Source organism: Chanos chanos, chromosome 8, assembly GCF_902362185.1.
Source record: "Chanos chanos chromosome 8, fChaCha1.1, whole genome shotgun sequence".
Taxonomy (NCBI): domain Eukaryota; kingdom Metazoa; phylum Chordata; class Actinopteri; order Gonorynchiformes; family Chanidae; genus Chanos; species Chanos chanos.
The window spans coordinates 32,145,022-32,168,407 of NC_044502.1; the positions used below are offsets into that span (position 1 = coordinate 32,145,022).

Consider the following 23,386-nt stretch of genomic DNA (forward strand, 5'->3'; position numbering starts at 1 on the left):
TGTCCACTGGCCACACGAAATGATCTCAGGTACCATGTTATTTCAAAGTCTCTTGGGAGGCAGCAGTACCTTCACATTTGGCCCACTTTAGGTCAACTAAAAATGAATCAAGTTCAGAGCAACTTTCAGCAAACACTGTAGTAAAGCATAAAACTCTTAAGGACTTTAATAGGTGGTCAAGACACATCTACTCTACCAATTAAGGCTTGTTAGTGTGCATTAATTCACTAGGGCCAGACTTTATTTATCTTTAAAAAAAAAAAAAAAAAAAAAAAGTATAATGAACATAAATAAAAAATACGACACCTACATGCAAAAAAAAAGAAGCAGAAACTCCCTTCATGTTTTTTTTTTCTTCCCCAAACGTACATCCTTAAAGACAACAGCAATGCACTCAAATTTCACTAAAGCCTCAAAAAGGTAGTGCAAAGTGCATATGTATAAACAGAATATTTTTCCATGAACCATGTTTACAAGAAGTTCACATAACATTTGAATTTGATTAATTTCGTTATACAGTTTCTACTACAGAAAATATTTCAACCCATTCACAAATTTCCACAAGGCAGAATAATCTTTAGTACATTTACCAGAACTGTGACCTGAGGACAACCCAAGTCTTTTTACATTAGAAAATTAAACCTTAAGGCCTCTACAGTAACATCAGTTCTTTGGTAAGTAAACATTTCTCATTATTCCTCCTTTTCACATGACAAAATTTTTTTTTTTAGTACTTTAAGATTTCCGAACGGTGAGAGGATCCAACCGCATTCAGCTGAAGAGTGATACACACACCCCAAAACACACACAGTCTCTTCCTCAGAGCTCAGTGCATGTTACAGGAGTAAGTCCATGAATCAATAGTGTAGGACCCAGTCCATTTGTGATAGCCTCCATCTGTGCCAGGTACTGTTGTGATTGGCTAGCACGAGTAGGTGGGAGGGGTAAATACATAAATCGCACTGCCGCCTGGCCGCTATGTTCTTTTAGCAGCCTGTTCACAGCATGCAGGTAGTTCTCCAAAACAGCAGGGGGCAGCGTGCTCAAAGTCTGCAATTCCACCAGCTCACGGCTTGTCAGCCCCAGCAACTGAACCACCATGTCCCAAGCCACAATCTTAATGGCGGCCCGGATACGTAATTTCCTCAGTAACTCTCGAAAACGCTCCTCTATGGCCAGTAAGCTCTGGTCGTCTGACTCAGCGTGCACGCACAGGAAGATCCTGAGTCTCGCTCGTTTCCATCTGCCAGCCATATTGAGCACGCAAGCCATCTGTAGCAGGAACAGACTACACACGTCCGCATAGCTGTTGCTACTGCCCGGCTGTAGCAGATTAGAAGGCCACACGTCAATGGTCTCTGGCCCCTCGCCCTCATTTTCCAGTTGAAAGAAGTAGCGTGCCAGGCAGACATTCTTACCCATCTTGATGGCATCTGACACGATGCCCACATATTCCTCTGGTGCCAACCAACGCTGACTCTCGACGTCCCGCACGGGTGGAAAGTGAGCTTGTAACGAGGGGAGATCCACCCCAAAATGATCCCCTTCATCATTGAGAAAACCACCAGAGCCCTCACAGAATGCTGGATCCTGCAGGAAGTAGTCCTCCGGGTAGCAGTTGTCATAGAAACCCAGCACTAAAGTGTTTGGCTTCATGCCTCCTAAAGGGACAAAAAATAAGAAAGAAAGAAAAACATACAAATAAACAAAAAGAAACACAATCAATCACAGAAACAAAGAAAGAAAGAGAGGCAGGACTCAAATGAACTGAAAAAACACAAGAGAATGGGTTTTCATTCCAGCTTCCATCTATTCTTAGGGATGAGCTGGATTTTGAAGGTAGGAAGGATGTGAGAAGGGGAACTGTAGAGTCTCACCCAGTCCAGTGATGCGCAGTAGATGTTGAGTTCCCTGCCGAACAGAAGGGGACAAGGTCAAATCCACAAATGCCTTCACCCCCAACTTATCCACCAGACTCAGCCAAAAATTATACTGCTGCTGGATTGGGTCAGAAGGCAACGCATCTACAAGAGAAAGAGAAAGAGAAAGAGAGAGAGAGAGAGAGAGAGAGAGAGAGAGAGAGAGAGAGAGAGAGAGTGGGAGAAAGAGAGTGCTGGTCAAAACATGTGTTTTCTTCCTGCTAGTAAACTTGATTTGTTAATCCTGCTAAATATACTTTATCCTTCTCATAGCATCCTTTCAAAGTGGTTCCTGCTCTACTTTTTCGACAAACAGAGCACACACAGTTCATTACACTGTGTATCCTACTTATTGAATCCTGAAGTTCTACTCACATTCATGCTGTTCTACTGACACCTAGCGTACAGATGGCATTTAAAGGCAGTATAGATTAGAAACAACATACTGTACTCTTAGAGGGCAGGACAGTATACTAACCCATATCACAAACTCTAAATTAAGCCACTTCTAATGATCATGAAAACTCATGCTGAACAACAACTGCAATTAATCAGTGAAATCCTGAAGAACTTGCTTAAGCCAACACAAATTGAGAAGTGCATTGTGATTCCTTTTTACTGAATTGAAATACATTACAGTTCTGGAGGAAACTGTGCTTACTACCATGCTGCTCATAAGCTCTATAAAAGTGCTTCTTCAAGCCAAAGAACAGACAACAAAAAGCTTTGCAAATGTTTGTACCTCTTCCCAGCTGTCAATTCAACCAAAGCACAAGCAGGAACTTGAAATGAGAGCTTGTAATACATGTAAACAATATATATGTTTTGATGAGGGACAATGATATTGTTCTTTGAAGTGGAATATTACCCAGATCTCCCAGCTGTACGTGGCCCAGCACAAAGAGTCCTCCTTTCTTCAGCTGGTTGACAAAGGTGATGAGCTGACAGGAGGAGCGTGGGTTGGCCACCATCAGCAGCACCTGAGGCCTCCAGAACTTTACATGGTCCTTACGAGAGTCTAGCATCAAAAGGTACTTACGCACCTGAGACAGATTCACACACACACACACACACAGAAATTACACCATAAGAACATCTCAAAACCCTCAGGAGAGTCAAGCACTAGCATACACTCATATACCTCAGTGGTGAGATGCTTACAGCCATCTGTAGCTATATACTGGAGCCTTTAAGGAGAAGGCACTGGTAAACTGTGTATGTATTCATGTAGAGTTGGTAGAATAAATAAACTCAGCTGATATTTTCCCAGCTGGCTTTAAGCAAGTAATACATGCATGTGTTTGTGACTGCACCTGGTGGAAGATCAGGGCTTGGCTGATATAGCCCCAACTACTGGTTGGTGAGCGGTAATGCAGGAAGAGCAGCAGCAGGAGAAGCACCACTATGCTAGCCGAAGAGTAGACAGGATTTATCACAAACATCATCACCAGACAACTCACAATCCCCAAAAGGCACGTGTGCCATGAGAAAAACTGGAACGTTGGCCTTGGGGGAGAAAAAAAAAGAGACGGAGAAGGACAGAGAGACAAAAATAAGACAAATACAAATATATGCTCAAGTCTACTGTAGCAAATGGCCTTGAGTTAAACAGAGGGTAAAAAAAGAGCAAAGAGCACCTTTTCTCTTAACACTGGAAATTTTTTTTTCTTAATTAATTGACACCAGAAATGTACACAAGCTTTCCAATTCCCTTCCACTAAATGGGAGACACGTCTCCATGGAGAGACATAAGGTCTGTCTCTGTCTTTTCTATCTCAGTCCTGGAGACCCATTGGACAACACTTTTTTAGTGTAGTCCTACACTGACATGTCTGAGAGAGTTAATGACAGCCTTCATAATTGGTGGAAATGTTGAACCAGATGGGTAAGTGCTGGGTTAAAAAAGAAACTTGCCGTTAGATCTGTCCTCAGAACTGAACCGAAAGTAAAAAAAAAACGGACACAGAGTTAACTCGGATACCTGAAGTTTGGAGCCGACGCCCACTCCAAAGCCAGACAGGCCAGGTCCACGGCTGCATAGGCCAGCAGATAAAACACAGTCACAAGACCCGCTATCACATTCAGTTCTCCAGCAAATACTGTGCACTACAACATATAAAGAAAAGGAGAGAGAGGGAGAAATCTTATTTGTCGATACTCAGCAAAACGGCATGGTGCTTTTCAATGCCACCCCTGGGGATTAGATAAACATAACACCCACACACACCCATCACCTGTACTAATGCCCATGTGTAAAGCACAGACACCCAAGGGTTTCCAGAGCTGGAGGTGATGGTAGCTGGAGCCAGGGGCAAACCTGAGACATTAAGGTCATCATTACACAACCATTACACAAACATTGCTAACATTACATTATCTGATACACACGCATGCTACATCTGACATACACGCACTCACCGAATAGTTGGTCAAGAGCCAGGGCATGAAGGATTCGTGAGGCTCCAATCAAAGAGCACATAGCAGCAGATAGCGAGGCACAGTAAACCCCAATTATCACAAATGGAGGCCAGATGTTTATCCTCTGCAAAACTCCATAATCTTGAATCAACAGCATTCTGAAAACAGTGAGTGTGAGTGTGTGTGTGAGAGAGAGAGAGAGACTGACTCATCTGATCATTTTTCATATATATAATTTGAGCTGGATGATATGAGGGAGCCTAATCTTATACCCCCCCCCCCCCTTTTAAAAAAAAAGCCCCCACACAAAGCTACACAGGACCTGCTGGTCTTACCTGTCACAGGTGGAACTTAGAAGGATAAAGAGAATGACATAAACACTGAAGGTGTACAGAACTGCCATAATGGTGCCTTTGGGAATGGAAACACTGGGGTTTTTCAACTCTCCTATGGAAGGAGAGGTGCCGAAAAAGGGATGGAACAAAGGGAAGGAAAATTGAGGAGAAAGAGAGATAGAAAGTGAGCAAAATGTCAGCTCAACACATTATCTTGCTCCTGGCACTGATATAGACTGATACAGTGTCAGAGGCTCTAAAAAAAAAAGAAATCTCAGAGACTCAGCAAAGCAATTTTATATGTTATGATGATCTAAAAATAGTTATCTTCTCTGGTCATTAAACAGTGAAAAAAGTGCGGCATAAAAAAAAGAGAAGTACAGGCCATAAAAGAGGAAGTGAACCATGAGGTACACACCTGACATATTAGCTCCAGCCATGATACCGGTGCAGCTGGTGAACATAACAGCAAACACAGTAGCAAAAGACATTAGTGTGTTCGTACTGTAGTCCAAAGAGTATTTCGCTGTAAAGAGAGAGAGAGAGAGAGAGAGAGAGAAAGAGAGGCAACAACATCCATTTAAGGAAGAATGTGTGAGAAGGCTGTATATGTTCTATTAAGGGCGTCTGTCAAAACTATCACGTTTTAATTTAATGTTTTAGATCCACTCTCGTTCCATTAAAAGCCTCCTCATTTCAACCTGCTCACCACAAACCCCACCTCCACCCCATCCCTCTCTACTCACGTCCTAAGTTGTTCTTCAGAGTGGTGCTGTTGAAGCCAGTGTAACTGACATTGTAGGTAACTGTGTGATTGTCATGGTCATGTGTGATGCTGAAATCTCGCGGGCCTACAACCAGGGTGCTGAGGAAGATGGAGAACGTGGATACGGTCACCACCAGCAAGATGAGGAAAGCCGTACGGGCGTAGATATGAGCTCCGACCAAACACACTACCAGGCACAGCAGCAGCACCACAGAGGAGTATAGCACTGTGAACCAGTAACCCTGTGGTAAGACCCGCCAACTCTCAGAGACTGTAGAAGCTACAAAGCAGGAAAAGAGAGGTTAGGGGAGAGCTTAAGGAGAAAGGGATATCATTTCTACCTCTGCAAACAAGTGAAATCCATTTAACACTAGTACCACTGTTCTTGTTATTTGACTGACGAGCAGCAAAGGCAGATCAAAATTGCATGGAGAATCAACTGAAAACACACACGAAAATAGAAATCAATATCTCGTTCCCCTGGGTATATATCATGACACTTACTGGACCAAAAGGTTAAAGTATCAATAATGTTATCTTGAGCATGTTAAAAATTTTGCTGTGAGTATGAAGTCAATATCTAAAGAAACTCAACTAGTTAGCTCACATACTGGAAAAGCTATTCTGGATCCAGAAGTGTCTAGGACAGGTAATTCAGTTTGATCAGTTTGATTCAGTTTCATTGTGCATGAGCCACTGTGTGAGGAAGAGCTTAAACAAGGTTCCTGGAAACATCTGTTACTTGCCCAATTCGATAGTCACCTGGGTTCTTCCCGAAAATGTCCAGTATGGCCTCTACCAGTCCAAGCACAGTGACCCCACATGCACAAACTTTGGCAAGATAGAACATAAGCCCAATGCTACCACCAAACTCTGGACCCAAAGAACGACTTATCATAACTGGAATTCATAAGTTAAGGATTACTATTGCACTGACGTAATAGTTTAAAGAGAATCGAGAAATGTAACTTATGCAGCAATTAAACTGTCAGCAGTTTGAATCAAAGCATTGTTACTAAGGATACAATAGGCCCCTCCTCCTTCCACCGCCCCATTGGTGGATATGGCACAGATGGACAGAAGGGTTAAAGACACAATGAAATAGGCCACACACAACATTAGGAGACCTTGGAGTAGACCTGCATGACCCACAACAAAACCTGTAAAGCAATAAGCAAAATGGATTTTAACATACACACAACCATAGAGAGAGAGAGAGAAAGAGAGAGGTAACAGACACAGAATATCTATCTTGTCAAAACAAAGGTGCAAATGCCACTATGGCTTTTTTAAAGTTTTATCCTTACACACCCACACACAAAAGTATCCACTTACCTGTCCTGAGAAAGAGAACAATATTGAACATCGAGAGGATGGTGGGCACCATCACCCCAAAGAAGGTGTTGAGTTTGCGTGAGGAGGAGGTTCCAGATCTGGCATCTCCTGTGACCTCTGACACCCTCCTGGAGTCAGCATTGGCATCTCCCACCACACTGAAAACTCCATGTTTAAGAAGTGGACTGTGCTCAGTAGCCATTGCCTAAAGATGAGTATCACAGTTTAAGAATCCCTTTTTAAAAAGCGTCCTGTAAAACTGCAACTGTTGGCAGAGCTGTTCCATACATTTAAGAGCTGTTCTACCCATTAAATTTTCATTTGCGAAATTGGAAGTAAAATTCCTAGATTTCAGAATTACTCAACACATACAGTCAGCCGTCAAAGAATTTAGAATGACAGCGAACTGAACATGCGTTAACCAAAGGAGACGGATTGGTTGTTTTGAAACTAAGACGGTCAGGAACGGCTCAGTAAAGCGGAAGTGTCTGTCAAGTCGAACAAACGAAAATAAAACACTTCAAGGAAATCCAAAAATCCGTGGAAGCTAACTATACGTCTCGGCGAGATGCCCAAGAAAAATAATGTGGTTGTCTTGTTTAAAAACAAGCGAGATCTTCATTATTTAAATGTTAGTGTCAGTTTCATTTATCCAATATATATCATCGTGCATCCCTCAAAAATACCAGCATAAATACCAAATAACAAACACAAAAGCGTTTATATTAAAATTGTGGACTTACACGCGAAGGGTTAAACAGCTGACACTTACCTCCAAAAACGAAAACAGAAACCCAGTACACTTCAGATATGATTGCAAACTTCTGTAAAATTTCACGGAACTTCGGGGTAAAAAGCGAAACTGTTTAGTTTCCGCAGCCTAAATGATGCCGATTCAAGTGGGCCCAAGTGTAAGAGAGTTAGTATCCATGTAGTTTAGAACGCGTTAATCTGGGGGGGCGAGTACAACAGCCTAGGTAGTTGTTATAAAAAAAACTCACTGCATTGGTAACGTCAATACCGTATCCACACGAAGCACCAGATCCCGGAAAGCACCTACTTATTTATTTTAATTGCGCACAGTTATCGTTTCCATAACATCTGTCCTTTGTACCTGGTTACAGTTTTAAGTAACATCAACCTGTCCAGATGCCCTGCTCTTGCGTGAGCAGACCTTCGGTAAAATATTTGTTCTCAAAAAGTCACGAGACTGTTCGGAGATCCCATGTGACCTAAAGGGTAGGTGGAAAATTTGTGAAAAAGAGTCGTCGCGTTTACATGACAAACGAATCACAAGAGTATTTTTTAAGAGGCTGCTCGTGTGAGCATGTTTGTGTTTTCCGCCCACATGAGAACATACTATCCATTATATTTTATTGTATAATTATTGCTGAGCAAACGAAACGAATTCGTCAAATTCTATCCGTCAGTATCTGAACAGTTACACATTTCATGACAGGGAAAACTAATAAAATAACTCCCCTTAAATGTAAAGCAGTCACGAAGACATTTTCCCATCTATGATCAGGCCAGATAACTAGAAATACTGAACATGTAATACAGTCCTCTCAGTTCACAGAGGCCCGTCAGTGTGCTGTTGCAATGGTAGAAAATGTATAAGAGAAAAAACACTAAAAAAAAACATCATAATGTTAATTCCAATGAATGACACACCTTTGTGGTAGGACTGGGACAACTCCCTAAAATAATAAAACCTGTCCTCACTTAGTTTGGCTAATACTGCAGTATGGAGGCAATAAGTGCAGCTGTGAAATGAAATTATATATGACTATCTTGAAAGTCCTCTGATAGTTCAGTTCCTTCCTGAAAACCTGAAGTGAATCTGATCTAAACCAAACTTAATAGAGGTGCCTCAAAATGTTATACACTGGTACAGTGAATTTAGTCTTACCTCAGTGTTTGACTTGCAAGTGGCTAAGATGTGATTCTAAAGAGGAAAAGGTGCTTAAGAGCTTTGTTAAAAATATTACACATTTTCAGTTCCCCTTTTATAGTTGCTAAGCAGTTATGTATTTCAGAACAATATGATGTTGAATATGCGAGAAATAAGAGCCAACATTCAGTAAAAAAAAAAAGTTAATTTAATCAAATCAGCAATCCATACATAGTGTTTTTAAACAATGTCACGCTTGTTGAATCACTGTTACACCACCAAAGGGCAAAAGGTTGTACAATAATTTCACATATACCAGCAACAATGTCCCTTCTTCTCATCTCACATTACGTAGGTACTAACTGGAAAAGGGTAAAAGAAATAGATTGCAACTGTATTTTTAAATGTCTGGGTAAATAATCCATCTTAGGGCATAAAAACCAGGCAAAGTCCCCTAACTATACATCATCCTAAAATAATGTATCTATGGTCCACATAAAGGGGCATTAGATCTATGCTGAATCCATGGACTGTGAGTTGACATGTGGCCAGACGTAGGAAGGTCCGGCAGGGAGGAGTGAGAGGGATGGGTGGGGTACGTTTGAAGGGACAGGTGAGTGTTTGAGTCTGTGTTTTTTAAGCTGCCCCAGTTCACGGAAGCAGCAGCCGCACTGTGCACAGCGGTACGGTCTCTCTCCGGTGTGGATGCGCTGGTGCTTGTGCAGGCTATCCAGGTGACGGAAACGCTTCTCACAGTAGCGGCATGGATAAGGCCGCTCACCGGTGTGGATGCGCTGATGCGTCTTCAGGCAGTAGAACCGTCTGAAGCCTCGGCCACACACGTTGCAGCGATGCACCTTGTCTGAACTATCCCTCTGCACCGGCATGGTTTCCAATGGTCCAATGTCGCCCCCTATGGGTGGCACAAAGCCTAACAATGGGGCATCACCATCTCGCTCACCCAGAGAAGGGCTGGACATCTGGGGCAACACTTGTGATGACGACGATGACGATGATAACGAGGATGGTGTTGGTTCAGGTACTGTTGGCTCTAGTACAGGTGTTTCGGAGTCATCCTCGATTTTGACTGTGCTCTCTTTCACTGCCTCTGTGTCTTCTAACACTTGGATAAGCCCCAGTTCATTTACATTGCCTGCGGGTGCACCCATTTCAAATTCAAACTTCCCCATTTCACATGCTTCCTCAGACGGCTCTGCAGCTGACAAGACTGGCCCCTGCTCCTCGTGAGGTCTCTCAGCCAGTTCTGTCATAGAACTCATCGAGCCATTATATTCTGTAAGACACGACAGAGCATCATTCCAACACAAACAATAAAAGAAAATGGAAGGCAGATTTGTGATTATGTGATCTGTCTCTCTCCCAGAACAAGGAATTCTTAGTTTATTCATTTGACATAGTCAATAAATGGAAAACGTGGAAAACTGAAAAACTGTGAAAATATGACACGTTTACTAAAGCAAAGCTCTATTTTGGTTTCCTGTGTACCCTTTGACCCGAATTGTTCCACGTCTTGAACGAGAAGCCCAACGTAATTCAAACATCCAAACGCCTAGTACAGCTATTCATTATCTCACAGGGGCTCCGGTAAATTTCTGTAGGTCTTGTTTGTGTATTGCCAAAGATTTACAAACCTTTATCTGGTATACCGTCGTCTGTGATGAAGAACTGGCTTTCTGTATCCCCCTCGCTCCTATGGAGGCCTTGATCCGTATCTATGCTCACCTGGCGGCTCGGTATGTGGTTGGTTACAGAAGTGTTGGCAATCGAAGACGCCCGTATTCTCCTCCGATTCACGCCACTTCGGGGCCATTCCGACTGCACCGTAGGTAGACAGAGACCAACGCTGGGCAGCGTTCTGGTATAATGCGCTCTGCTGGATGGGCTCCGGAAAGACTTGCGGGATGAGTCCCTATTGAGAAGGTTCGATGGACTCCCATCCGATATACTCTGAGGGAAATGAAACAGGGTATCGTCCGGAGCGGGGCGTACAATATTCGATCGAGGCTGGTTTTGATTAAGAAGCAAACACTGTTTGATGTTCTTCTCGGCTGCTGTCATGTAATAGCGCACTGCCTTCAGTTCACTCTCCGAAATCTCCAGTCTCTCACGCAAACTTTGGTTTTCTCGGTGAGATTCGGCAGCAGCGGTACGCGCTGCGGTTAATTTTACACCGACAACTCGAGCAGTCTCCTTCAAAACAGTATCCACAGCGCATCTTACCGCCTGGTCGATAGTGGAAGCGAGTTCACATTTGAGGAAAGAAACACTAATATCCATGCTCAGTGTCATTGTTGTAATTAGTCAGCAGATTTCACGGATTTCACAATAATTATTGTGTAAAAATAACTGGATACCGTTAGCCAGCTAGCGTTCTGCTAATGTTCGTCTGTTTGCCTCCGTATCTTCACAAACAAACCGTTTTGACAAGAAACACTAATTCATACCATTCCGTGCCAGTAACTGATAGTTTAACGTCAATAATACCGCGACTACAGTGTCAAACTCATACGGTTAAATACAAAATAGAATAACATAAATTTGTAACCGTCTGTTTAATCAAAACAAACCAGTCAGTGTTCATACAACGTACTTCCGTCATCTAAGACGTCACTTCCCTCTGTTCTGTCGCAAAGCTATGATGCAGAGGGTGTGGCAAACACGAATGTGTAACACGAGGCATGACTGAACATACACTGATCATCAGCATGGCAAATGTTCTCAGCTACCGCATTGAATACAATGGATAAAGGGCTGTAATTTCCCTTCTATTGGCCTGCTACAAAAAGTAGTTCAGAGACTTGGATACAAATAGATTCACAGGAACGCAGTATACTGAATGTCTTTATTAAGTGTCCTCAGTTGGGAGGAATATGGCAAAACTTTGATCAAGGCATGCGTCAATGTCACCTGGCAGAGTTGAATCAAGTAAAGCAGTGTTATTAGTAATTATCCCTGTCTCACCCATAGTAAAATCAAGAGTGGAGAAATACAGAGCTGTGAGAATGAGGAAAAAGTATTTATTATTAATTTAGGATGGAGTGACCTGTACCATGTTAATGGATTAACACTCTACTCATTTATGTATTTGAAAAGCTGAAATCACAAACTTTCTAACTATTTATAGTATGTGGCTTAAAAACTGATTTTGTAAAATCTCTACTGTCAAACAAAAAAAGTTTGAAAAATACTGTTGCAAAATAGTATTTTACTTCCTCAATGTATAGCAGTAGCTAATCTTCTGAATTCAATGAATGTCAAAATGTATGCTTAAAATTAAATGTGGGACTAAAATATAACTAAAATTCATAAATCTAAGTTAAACAAAAAGCTAATTAATTATAGATTTTTTTTTTTTTTTTACTAAAACAGTCATAGAGAATGTGACTAAAATGTAACTAAAACTGAAATGAATGTAACTCAAAAGACTAAGATTAAAACTCAGTTGAAATAAGGTGTCAAAATAAACACTGTTTGATATACAGCACCACATAGACATGCTTTGAAACATTTTATTGTCCGCAGGAGAGTTTTGTATCCTTTAAAGCAACGTGACGTTATCATTTTCCATCAGGGCAGGTCAGCAAAGGTCTTGCGAGGAGGAGGGCCACTTGGTTTTGGCTGTTGGTCTCCTCTTGCTTTCTCCTCATACATCAAAATCCTTTTCAAAGAAGAGATGAAAAAACAAAGCAAAGAGATCAGGTATATGTTAAATATCTATTGTATAAGTTTTCTTGACCTGCTGTGTAGAGAGGCTTAAATTATGAGGGATGTGAGATCATTTTCTGTTTTCAAAATTTGTTTTGGAATATTTTAATAAATCACACATCCAGTAATGTGACTCTCTATCTTAACTGCATAACTGCCTTTGTGCTCAATGGAAGCTTAAATTTTGCAAATCACAATACATATGGGGGGGAAAGTGTGCTCAATTTCTCTAAATGTAAACATGACTATGTTACACCTGCATTTCTGAATAGTTTTTGCCTTCTTTATTCATGTGATTATTTTTTTTACTTCTCCTTTCTATTCATTGTAGTCAATATTAGTAAAACTGCCTCCTTCTTATGGGTAATGTGTTGTGTTATTGCTCAAAGTACATTTGATTGTAATGTTACTTTTCACTATTTGTCCTGTTTTATTTAGTATTGTGCATTTAAACTATATTAAAATCTGCTACTGCTCTACTGATTTTTTCTCCATTGCACAGATCATTTCGATCATAATGACTCTACTGCAGTGTCTAAAAGCAATTTCTTGTTAAACTGTGTAAAATCACTAGTTTTTTGGCCAAGTGAAAACACACGAATGTGAACTCTAATTAAAATTTGGCAGCATTTCTGATGGCATTACAGTCAGCGCAGATAGCAATGTCGCTGTTGGCCATTGACATACAGTCTTAGTATAGCGTTCCTTTTGCCCAGCATCATGTTGAGGAAGTCTGTGTAACCAATGGTCTCTGCATTCCCTCCCACCACCTCTGTCATTATCTTCTTCAGCTCCAGATGAGTCTTTGCCACACCAAGCTTTTCCAACATACGTTTCAGCCCCATCATATCTAAAGAGGGAGACAAGGGTGCAGGCAGAAAGGTTTTAGAAAGTTGTGAAATGTAAGGGGAGAGTTTGGGCTCCGTTATGTTATTTTTACTCGTATGTGGAAAGCACAAGAAAATTACACCACTTCGGCATATCCTAGTGTTGTAACCATTTAAAACCAAATTACAATTACAGGAAAGGAGCAGTCATTGAGTCCACATACTAAAAAGTCTTCATATATTATTTAGACTTGACAGTGCCCTAGTGGTGCACCCATATAACCTGCTCCTTGACAAATCCAAAATGTGACCAACTGTGCGTCTTGGATTCTCAGTTTGACATACAGTTCTAAATTTGTCCTCAGCGACTGGCAATCTCAGGAAATGAAACTGGCTGTAATGCTTACTTTTCATTTCCAATTGCAAAACAGTTTGGTTATAGAGACCTTAAAACATTTGGAAAGTGCGGTATTCCATCTTAAAATACAACCTTGCCATAGCCTTAGAAGAGGTGCATAAAACACTCCTAAGTTTCACAGACCATATCAGTTTAATTTTATTACTCTCAACAAGGAAATTCTTTCATTCATTTCAAAGAAACTTCCAGAGCACAGGAGTGAGAATCACAGAAAAGAGTCTTGTTTCAGTACACTAGCCAAAACTTAATGGAATATGCTGATGCACAAGACAATGGAACAAACAAGAGTTTAAATGGGTATGTGCAATGTGGTTGTAAAAATGCTTTGCTTGGTCTTACCTATCTCTCCTTGGTCATTAAGGTCAAACTCCATGTACTTCTCTGTAAAATAAACAACAACCACATCAACGACAACAAAAACAAAGTGCCCTGATTAGAAAATCAACCAATCAATCAGTCAATACAGACTAAAACATATTGCACATATCATGAAGATGAAATGTACTGCAAAAAGAAATGTAACATATCCCTCACATGACCAGTTAACTGATATTGTCATGCTTCATCCATGATGTTCACTGTGAAACAATTACATGTCGTCTATAATCTTCAACTTCATCCAACAAAGCCAAGTCATTTTTGTAAAATGACCTTCAGTACCCTGAGTCAAGCAATTGCTGATGATCAGCACGTGATCAGTTTTAGCTGATGTAGAAAAGGGACATAGTCAAATGCGTGACTTTATGCTAATCTGACGTCTGTTTCACTATTTCTCTTAAACAATTAACATTGGGATTTAATTGAGGGAGCTGTCATAGTTCAGCATGTAACAGTTACTTTTGCAAGGATATCAGGGAAACTGTGTAGCTAAGTACTGAAAAAATGATACGCCAGAATGTGGAAAGACTGCCCTGGGCTATTGGGTAAGGCAACACATTTAACTCAGGAGGCTCCGCAAAGCTCCATGATGTCGAAAACAAGCACTAATGTGTCACCCTAGCTGAACTCCAAGTTGATGTTAAGTTAGCAAATTGATGATAAGGTCACAGTGAGAAAGTGCAGTGATCATCTCAGTTCCCTAAACTGCTTCATTAAATGTTACTTTCAGGATAACATTTAATTATTTATTACCCCTGAATACTTACAATTTTATTTATTCTATGATATATCATTTTTTTAATCTATGTTATACATGCACTAACAAGTTAAATGTACTTGTCAAATACAGCATTTAGTTTGTAGTCTTCTCATTTGCTGTTCTGTCTGAAGTGATTTGTGGTACTATATGACAGAGTTTAGCTTGCTTGGACTAACTCCCTCCATTCTCTTGACTTGGAAAAGCAGGAAAATGTCAGACTTACTCCTGACAGAAAGGCTTTTTCTTCTCCCTAGTGAATTATTTTACATTGTATAACTACAGGGTGCAGAAAAAGTCTGTTGAACTCATAGCATACCTTGCTGAGAATCTTTACAGTATCTGAGCAACATGGGACTTGCAATGTCTTATTCAATATCTTATTCAAGTATTTAAAAGTAAATATGTGATTTAATGTGTAAAAAATGAGGTTTATTGGTGAGCCAACTTTGAAAGAGAAAATTACCAAGACATTATGTACCCCTTACAAAGAATTCAACATATGGCATATTGTATGGGGGGACTTTGTTTTTCTCTGTTCTGAAGGAGAGCTCACGTCCTACATGTTACATACAAATGTAGAGAAGTTAAGTGTTATAAGTTTAATCTCTTTATTAGTCCCGCAACGAGGAAATTTGACTTCTGCATTTTAACCCATCTGAGACAGCGGTGAACATACACACACACACACACACACACACACACACACACACACACACACTAAGAGCAGTGTGCGGTAAGCACACACACACTAGGGGTAACGAGCACACACACACACCCGGAGCAGTGGGCAGCCACAGCCGCAGTGCCCAGGAGCAGTTGGGAGTTAGGTGCCTTGCTAAAGGGTACTTCAGCCGTGCATACTGAGGGAGGGGAGAGTGCGGTATATTCACTGGAAAAAAAAACTGTCATTATCTGCTCTACCAGTGTGAGTTCCTGACCTTTGAAAGAGTTCAGTTTGGACTCCAGATCCTCTTCATCAGCATATTTAGAATCTGTAAGATATGCCTGTTTTGCCAACAAGTTGAACAGAGATCCAATTCAATTTTATTCAATTCAATTCAATTCAGTTCAATTCAATTCAATTTGTTTTCTTGTTTCTGCTATTACAATTTAACTGTAAGTAGTATATCTCCATCCATTTTAATGGACTCTTCCAGCTTTCTCATGAAGTAACCCAAATGAGCTTTATCCTTAAAACTTAAAGTGTTCTCACTCTTCTCACACTCACACTGCTGTTTAATATCAAATGTGTCATTAAGGATGTTAGCTAGCTACAGGAAATGTACTGAAAACACTTCATTAACCTTTTGGCAACAGAGACTGTTACATGTAAAGACAGTAGTTATGTATGAGGTGAAATGAAATGTGAAACATTTTGTGATTGTTACAAACTGATTTGGAAGTGAGGGGGAGATATTGTGCTTATTGGCACATCTAAAACTATTTACAAAAGATTATAGATCATGTGTACTGCAGGTGCACTTGAATAGTGGATGAACACGAACCTCATTGATGGCAATCAGTTTTTCCTCTTGTTGGGATTTAAGCAATCCAAATGCTTTCCCCCCTGAAGTATTCCATTAAATGTTTTAAAAATTTAGTGAGTATCCAGATCTCCATTTTAAAACATTATGATTTGTTCTCTGTAGCACTGACAATAATAATAAAGATGTCAAATACTTTTAGTCAAACATGAAATAAAAGCAGGAAGTATATTGTATTCAACTACGTATCGACGTGTGTTTCAAAAATTGTTGTTGTTCCTCTCTTGTTAAATTCTTTTGTTTCAAAAGTAGGAATTTATCAAACCATAACTTGAGAAAACAGGCCAGAATGGGTCAATTCGGTACTATAGTTTAGCTTACATAGAGATATAACATCATCTTCACCACTTTGGTCTAAGTCTTTGAATTTGTTCACTCTGGAAAGACTTAACTACTACTCTCCAATGAAGCATAAAAGAGCACAACTGAATGGAGTAGACTCAGACTGAACTAATTTTAAAACTAAATTTATGGAAACAGACATGTTTAAAGAATATGTCTGTTTCCCCCCATGCATATTAACATTGATAGACCCAAACTAACCTACCTTGTACGTTTTTATCCATCTCAGTCTGTTGCCCTACAGCGTCAAAGTGACTAAGGTCTGGTCCAGTGTGAACTGTCATGTACTAGAATAAGGACACGCTTTATGTTGTGTGTAAATGTCTGTGGGTGGCTGTGGAGGAAGTGCTAGAGTTGAAAATGGCCTGTGGTTAGTGGGCGAGTTCCACTATTTCAATGTGAACAACACACTTAGCAACACTTTCATACAGCGAGATGGGGAAATAACTAACTTATTTATATTAACAGTCAACATTCAAAGACATAAAATTATATTTCTCAGAATCCGTCACACTGAAAGGGTCCATTTGCAAGCATCCTGAAATGTCGGTACATGTCCATGTACGATGTACTACTGATACTACTCATCCCAGACAAGACTGAAATTAAAAATTTGACAACTGATCATTTTATAGTATGTCGTTAGAATTGTTAATTATTGGCTTCTTTGATAATTACGCTCACAGATTTTTATTTCTGTCTACAGTCTCGACATGGACCTGATTGAAAGATTCAAAAAGATCTGATATTTTGAATGGCACAATGGCCTCAGCAATTTGTTGTGTAACAACATTTTTAGATAAAATATAATAATTGTGATGGAGGTCATCCATTTTTAATTTTTGTGTTGTTTTAATGTTCTCAAATTTCAGTACAAGAATGTATTGATTTCTCTCAGTAATTCATGGACTTAACATGTACATCTTTATTTGTCCTCCAGTAGGAACCTGTTGGTGGTGTGTGGTATTGAGGGTTGACAAATCATTGGAGACTCAACTTGAGAGAGAGAAAGGGAGAAAAAAACTTTCAGAAGAGAAGGAGATGGCATGTCCATGAACACAAATTTTCTTTTGTGGAAATAAACATTAAAACAAAATGTACTCATATAACATAATAAAATATATTGATTATTTATATAGTTAGTCTTGAAAAGTACATCTGCATGGTGATTTTTTTGGTGATGCTAGCTGAACACTCCAGTGCTTAGGTCACTGCCCACTCTGACAAGGACATTGAATGAGGGCTACTGGAGACGACTGGCATCCCAAAGACCAGAGGCTGCTGGGACAGGGTCTCGCAAACTGTGAGGATTCACTTACTGCCTGAGACTAATGGACAAATTGAAATGATGGCACACCATTCAAAGAAAGGTCTTGGCAGGTCCCATCAGCTGACCTTGATGATATCGGAAAGCATCTTGCCAACCTACAAAGTGCATTCATAATCAAAGAGTCAAGAAGTACTCATGCTTTGCCAATTGGGGTGAGAGAACCCAATGGAAACATAAGGATGTGTGCTGATTACAGAACCTTAAATCACAGTTGCATATACACAGTCCCTTGTTTTGAAAATGTGCTCACCTGTTAGAGTGGTAGCAAATGGTTCAATGTCGTCAGTTTTCAGATTGCAATGAGTGAAGGTGACAAAGAAAAACAGCTTTTATTGGTCCTGCTGGATTTTTCCAGTTTCACCATATGCCACAGGGTCCGAGTGTAGCACCACGCTTCTTTTCAGCAGGTTATGGAACAGACAGCTGAGAGCATGAACCTACTGGAACTACTTGTTTAATTGGATGGTCTAAGAAGACCACAAGGAGAGACTACTGAAAGTCCTAGATTACTTGAAACAGGTAGGTCTTCAATTGTCACCAGACACATGTCAATTCTGTCAAACTTCAGTTAAATATTTACTGTACATTGCCTCACTTGGACGTTCCTTTGGATAAAAACGTCTGCTAAATGAATAAATGTTAATGTGACGTAAACTATGTGGGACACATTGTGTCTCATGATGGGTTTGCTACAGACCTCGGTAAGACAGAAGCAGTTAAGACCTAGCTGAGATCTGAGACAGTGACTGCTTTGCACTATTTGCTTTGATTCTGTGGTCACTGTGTGTGAAGAATTATTTTAACGTGAGTTATCCACTGAACCAACTTCTTCATGGTTGCCTTCCTTCTGCCAGATAGGGTAGTAAGCCTGAGGGAGATGATAAGGTCTGTTTCAAGCCCTCTGAACCGTTCAAGGTGGACTGAAGACTGAAATTGTATTTGAAAAGCTGAAATAGAGCCTCTGCAATGTGCTGGTGCTGGTGCTGGTTTTTGCATTTGAAATATGTGTAATATGTTGACACTAGCCATGAAATGTTTGGGTGGTGTATCATATAAGGATCAGGGGACAGGCATATATCCAACTGCATTCATTAGCAGAAGTTAAACCCCTTCTGAAAGCAACTATCCAACTATTAAGCCAGAATTTCTGTCCTTGAAGTGGGGAGCAGTTGACAAGCTGCATGGTTATCTGTCTGATGCTAGGTTTGAGAAAATGGAAAATAATCTGTAGATCTGTTGACATTTTGACCACAGTGAAACTAAACACCAAGGCCATAGATGGATTGCTACTTAATCAGTGATTTTCTGATGTTAGTCTGAAGTGTAGGCCTGGCAAACAAAACATTGATGTGGATGCTTTGTCACCAACTTTATCAACAGTCTGGGGACAGCTTAGTTTGGATAAGTGTGTCTGCACCAGGAGTCAGAGCAAAATGTCAATATACTATGGTTCAATTCAAACCAATTTGTGGATCTGATTTTAGTTATGCCATTGAGCAGCTTGGGGTTTCAACAAAAGCATGTTGTAACCCTGCCATGCTTAGTTCTCATAAATTACAGAGGCTGGGTCTCTCTGAGCTGTCTGAAGCCCAACATGAGCATCCCTGTCTGGGTGAGATCTATGCTGGAGTATCTCGGCATGACATCATCATGGCACTGAAAACCAAGCCTCCAGTTATTTTGGTGGTCTTAAGAGTGTAGGATAAACCAAGAATTGAGTATGGAGCACTTTATGGCATTACAAATCCACCTAATAAGGCTCAGGTGCTCTTGGTCAGTTTTACCAGAGAAATTTTCGAAGCTTGTGTTAGAGCCTTAGCATGATGACTGTGGTCATTTGGGATTTGGAAAAAAAACCCCAAAAACAACAACTATGGATTAATATAAAACCGGTTTTACAGGCCCCTCGTGGAAGTGGATGTTGAGGACTACTGTAAATCATGCATTCATTGCATTCAAAGGACAACCTTACCAAAAAGGCTTGCCCCTTTATCTCATTTGCATAGGGATGGCCCATTGGATCTGGTATGCATGGACTTTTTGTCTGCTAAGCCAGATTCAAGCAACATCACAAATGTCCTAGTTATTATAGATCTCTATATATAATACATACAATCTTTCCCCAGGATCAGAAGGATCAGAGAACTTCTACCATTGCCAACATTTTGGGGTCAAAATACTTTGCTCTTATGGCTTGCCCAAGAGAATACATTGTGATCAAGGCCAAGATTTTTGAAAGTTGACTCTTGCGTGAAATGCTGAGTATGATGGGTGTAGACAAATCAAGGCATGCATTGCAAGCTGTGTACAAACTTGCAGAATCTATCTCAACAAAGGGAAATGAGCAAAAAAGCAGAGGTGCAACCAAAAGCTTTGCCACTCCCACATAAATTCAGTTCAAAGAGTTCTTAACAGAAATCTAGGACTGCAGGGGAAACATAAGTTGTCAGATCACTGGGCATCTACACCCTATGTGGCTGAGAGTCAGATGGCAAACTTACTTGTGTTCTAGTTGAAACCTGAAGATGGGAGTGGACCCATTGAAATTCATTTTTGAAATCATGTGCTACCTCTAGGGCAAGGTGTGTATCGAGATCCAGTTTTTGTTGACAAGTCAAGCCCTGAAAAGAGAAGTGTAATAGCAAAGTGAAGGGGAAGGGGATCCAAGGGTGAAGGTGATCATGAAGCTTTTGAATCTGGTTCTCAGAGTAGGGAACCTGTGGGGGAAGGAGTCTGACATTTGAGTTGAGTAAGCTGACTCAGATTCTGAGTTGTGTTATGATTGTTTGGTCAGAGACTGGGAGAACCGAGAGAAGGAAGAGATGTCACAATTGCTCTGTTGAGATATGGGCCCAGCTTGGGATACAGATTTTTGCGAGAATCAAATGTCTCAAAGCAAATATTTGAAAGAGAGCCTCATGGAGAAGTATCTAAATCAACTAATGTTGTGATAGACAGAAATGAAGCAGATAGATACTAAACTAAATGAAACTGAAGATAGGTTTGAGAAAAAAAAATGTCAAAATAACTGGATCTGAGAATGTCAGTGATGACAATGTGATGAGGGAAGGAACAGAGTCTGAGGGTGGGAGATCTTAAAGAATTTGGAAAGTCGTGCTCTACTTACTTATTAGGCTTACTTGTTATATAGTGTAATAGTTAATCCTATTGTGAGATATTGTTTTAATGTCTACAAATGGGTTGGGAAAACTACTGCTGTCACTTAGCATTTTGAATATTTTTATGCTGGATAAGATACTTAAGGGCAATGTATCTGAGTACTGGTGAGAAGCATAGGAGTGTTGCATTTTTTGAGCTGGTTTGGCTCAGTGACAGCACGACAAAGAACAGAAGTCAAAGACACAGACTGTTTCAGTGAGACTCATTGTTTTACTGTTTTGTTTATTGTTTAGCTTGTTTAAAACATTTAGGATTCACCCACCATTCAAAACCAATGGACCAAGTTGTGTGTGTTCAGGAGTAAACTCAAACCCAAGCAGATTACTTACTGTTCAAAGCTAATGTATAAAGCTGACCTCCTACATGTGCACCAGCATTGGGCACAGGGACTGATGTAAATGTTTCATAAGCTGAAATAGCTTACAAGTGGACAAAATGTTGCAATTTAAGATACTGGAATATATAAGATCTGTGTTTGTTTGTTTGTCTATTTGTTTGTTTGTTTTTGCTCATACATTTCTGTTCAGTCTTATTGGGTGTCAGTATTCAGTGGTCTGGTGTGAGTTTGTAAGTTTGTGATTCAGTTTAGTGTCAGTGGAGTCATTAACTCAGTAATGACACTATCCATTTAAGTTCTGTTTTGAGATGGGATTTCTCTCCTATTATGTTCATCCATAGTGAGGGCAGCTTATGTCTTTTTCGAGCTATCAGAAGGGGGGTTACACTTGTTGAGTATGTTAACCACAGAAAACATGTTTTGATTGTTACCTTGGTTGTGCATTAATGTACATTTGATTGTAGTGTACACTTGATCATTGAATTTGAGTACAGTGGTAGCTTATATTAAGCCTCCTTGAATGTAGCTTTGATATCTTTGTTGTAAAGAGTCTTTTTCACATATTTTTTGCCCCCAGATCAACATCTGAAGTCATTGGAAAAATGCAGTCCCAAATTTTGTTGAATTCCCTTCATATGAATTTTGTTTTCTCTGAGGTGCTGAAGCACTGTGATGGAGAGCTTATCCTGTCTTGCTGAGTCTCCCAGAACAAGACCACTTGCTCTGTTCGCAGTGCCCGACCCAGCCAGCAGTATTGCTGAGATTAAAATTTGCAACCCCAATGACAGTTTCATCCGTCGAAGGACAGCCTGCTGTATGATGAGGTTCACTTGCATTGGGTGGGTGAAAAAATCCAAACGTTGCACTTCATATCCCTGTACTATGTAGGAAGGGCAAACAGTAATTTAATATTTCACCACATGACTGGCATCTCTTAGATGTCATGACACAGTGATGTCTTGAGGTCTACATTTTTTCTTGTTTTTGTGTTGATGATCCAATATTCCAGTTGTGGTATACTACAATATTCTTTGCTCCTTTTATATTAACTGCATTACAATGCAGTAGAAGCCCCAAATTCTGTTGTCCAAATTATCTTATATTTAATGTGCATACCTCTGCTCACACAGTCAAGAGTGTTAATAGTAAACTGGCTCCAGTTGCTGGACATTTCTGAATTTGACAACACTTGAAGTATTTACGCATCACTTCCCTTTTGCATATTGTTATGTGAAAATCAGTCTTACTGTTCGACATACCTTCCCAATTCAGTACACCTTCGTACATGTCACACTCAGTTTAGTGTGTCCCTGCCTCAGTTCTTAATAAATCTCAGACTTAAAAAATTTGGTTCAAATTAGATGACTTGTATGGAAAGGAAATTCAGTTCAGTAAAGTTCAGTATCCATGAAATTCACAATGGAATAAAACCAAAAGGGCAGACGTGAGGGATTCTACAAGCAAAGGTGAATCTCATAGTAGCCTAATAGGAATCTGTATAAAATTTATTAGTACAGGGATGATGCCTGCAGCTCTAACGCAATATAGAATAAAAAAATCAATGAAAAAAAAACTTTTTTCAAACCCCTGACCTCTATTCTAACTGTAATGACTGTTCGGTTTTGTGAGTTTTATGTAAAAGACGTAGGCGGAAATGGACCAAATAGCATAAAAAGGAAAAGACTTACTAGAAGACTTACTTTAGTTTTTCCCAGGCCGAACCGACTATTTATAATAAAGGAGGCCAGTAACTGATGTTTGGGGCCGATAAATGTGTAAGCTATAGTTCTTAAGGTATAATATCCACACACAAGTGTCATCACGAGTTGTATATGTTTGGTCCCTGACTCAGACTCTTTCGTGTTTCATCGCCTTCT

The 23,386-nt window shown here is 40.1% G+C and overlaps 3 protein-coding genes across 4 annotated transcripts; all 3 read right to left on the minus strand.

Annotated features, from left to right (window-relative positions):
- Positions 1-389: 389 nt before the first annotated feature.
- slc12a9 (solute carrier family 12 member 9) lies at positions 390-7,625 on the minus strand. Its single transcript, XM_030782277.1, has 14 exons — positions 7,546-7,625; positions 6,774-6,978; positions 6,464-6,598; positions 6,201-6,338; positions 5,419-5,718; positions 5,091-5,198; positions 4,673-4,784; positions 4,338-4,495; positions 4,154-4,236; positions 3,901-4,025; positions 3,233-3,425; positions 2,788-2,962; positions 1,878-2,024; positions 390-1,661 (listed from the first exon to the last, which is right to left on the minus strand). The coding sequence occupies exons 2-14, from the start codon at positions 6,973-6,975 to the stop codon at positions 820-822; spliced, it is 2,718 nt and encodes a 905-aa protein (XP_030638137.1). The 5' UTR covers positions 6,976-6,978; positions 7,546-7,625; the 3' UTR covers positions 390-819.
- A 1,303-nt stretch (positions 7,626-8,928) lies between these two features.
- On the minus strand, positions 8,929-11,185 carry LOC115818797 (zinc finger protein 16-like). 2 transcript variants are annotated; one of them, XM_030782285.1, is made up of 2 exons: positions 10,320-11,185; positions 8,929-9,931 (listed from the first exon to the last, which is right to left on the minus strand). In XM_030782285.1, exons 1-2 carry the CDS (start codon positions 10,975-10,977, stop codon positions 9,180-9,182), a joined length of 1,410 nt encoding a protein of 469 aa, XP_030638145.1. In that variant the 5' UTR covers positions 10,978-11,185; the 3' UTR covers positions 8,929-9,179. The 2 variants fall into 2 exon arrangements, with proteins under 2 accessions (XP_030638145.1, XP_030638144.1); XM_030782284.1 differs by having other exon boundaries at positions 8,929-9,961.
- Positions 11,186-12,255: 1,070 nt separating this feature from the next.
- LOC115818882 (allograft inflammatory factor 1-like) lies at positions 12,256-16,920 on the minus strand. Its single transcript, XM_030782384.1, has 6 exons — positions 16,868-16,920; positions 16,282-16,343; positions 15,715-15,781; positions 13,978-14,019; positions 13,081-13,243; positions 12,256-12,346 (listed from the first exon to the last, which is right to left on the minus strand). Exons 1-6 carry the CDS (start codon positions 16,884-16,886, stop codon positions 12,256-12,258), a joined length of 444 nt encoding a protein of 147 aa, XP_030638244.1. The 5' UTR covers positions 16,887-16,920.
- Between the last annotated feature and the right edge of the window lie 6,466 nt (positions 16,921-23,386).

Excerpts from the sequence above, each read along its gene's own strand:
- slc12a9 (XM_030782277.1), bottom strand. The coding sequence starts at position 6,975 with ATGGCTACTGAGCACAGTCCACTTCTTAAACATGGAGTTTTCAGTGTG. Across the intron at positions 5,199-5,418 it reads TCTGAAGAACAACTTAGGAC|CGAAATACTCTTTGGACTAC; the intron begins GTGAGTAGAGAG and ends CTCTCTTTACAG. Across the intron at positions 4,026-4,153 it reads ACACATGGGCATTAGTACAG|TGCACAGTATTTGCTGGAGA; the intron begins GTGATGGGTGTG and ends TATATGTTGTAG.
- LOC115818797 (XM_030782284.1), bottom strand. The coding sequence starts at position 10,977 with ATGACACTGAGCATGGATATTAGTGTTTCTTTCCTCAAATGTGAACTC. Across the intron at positions 9,962-10,319 it reads CGACGGTATACCAGATAAAG|AATATAATGGCTCGATGAGT; the intron begins GTTTGTAAATCT and ends CGTGTCTTACAG.
- LOC115818882 (XM_030782384.1), bottom strand. Across the intron at positions 15,782-16,281 it reads AACTGATTGCCATCAATGAG|GCATATCTTACAGATTCTAA; the intron begins GTTCGTGTTCAT and ends TTGGCAAAACAG. Across the intron at positions 14,020-15,714 it reads CAAACTGAACTCTTTCAAAG|AGAAGTACATGGAGTTTGAC; the intron begins GTCAGGAACTCA and ends TTTATTTTACAG.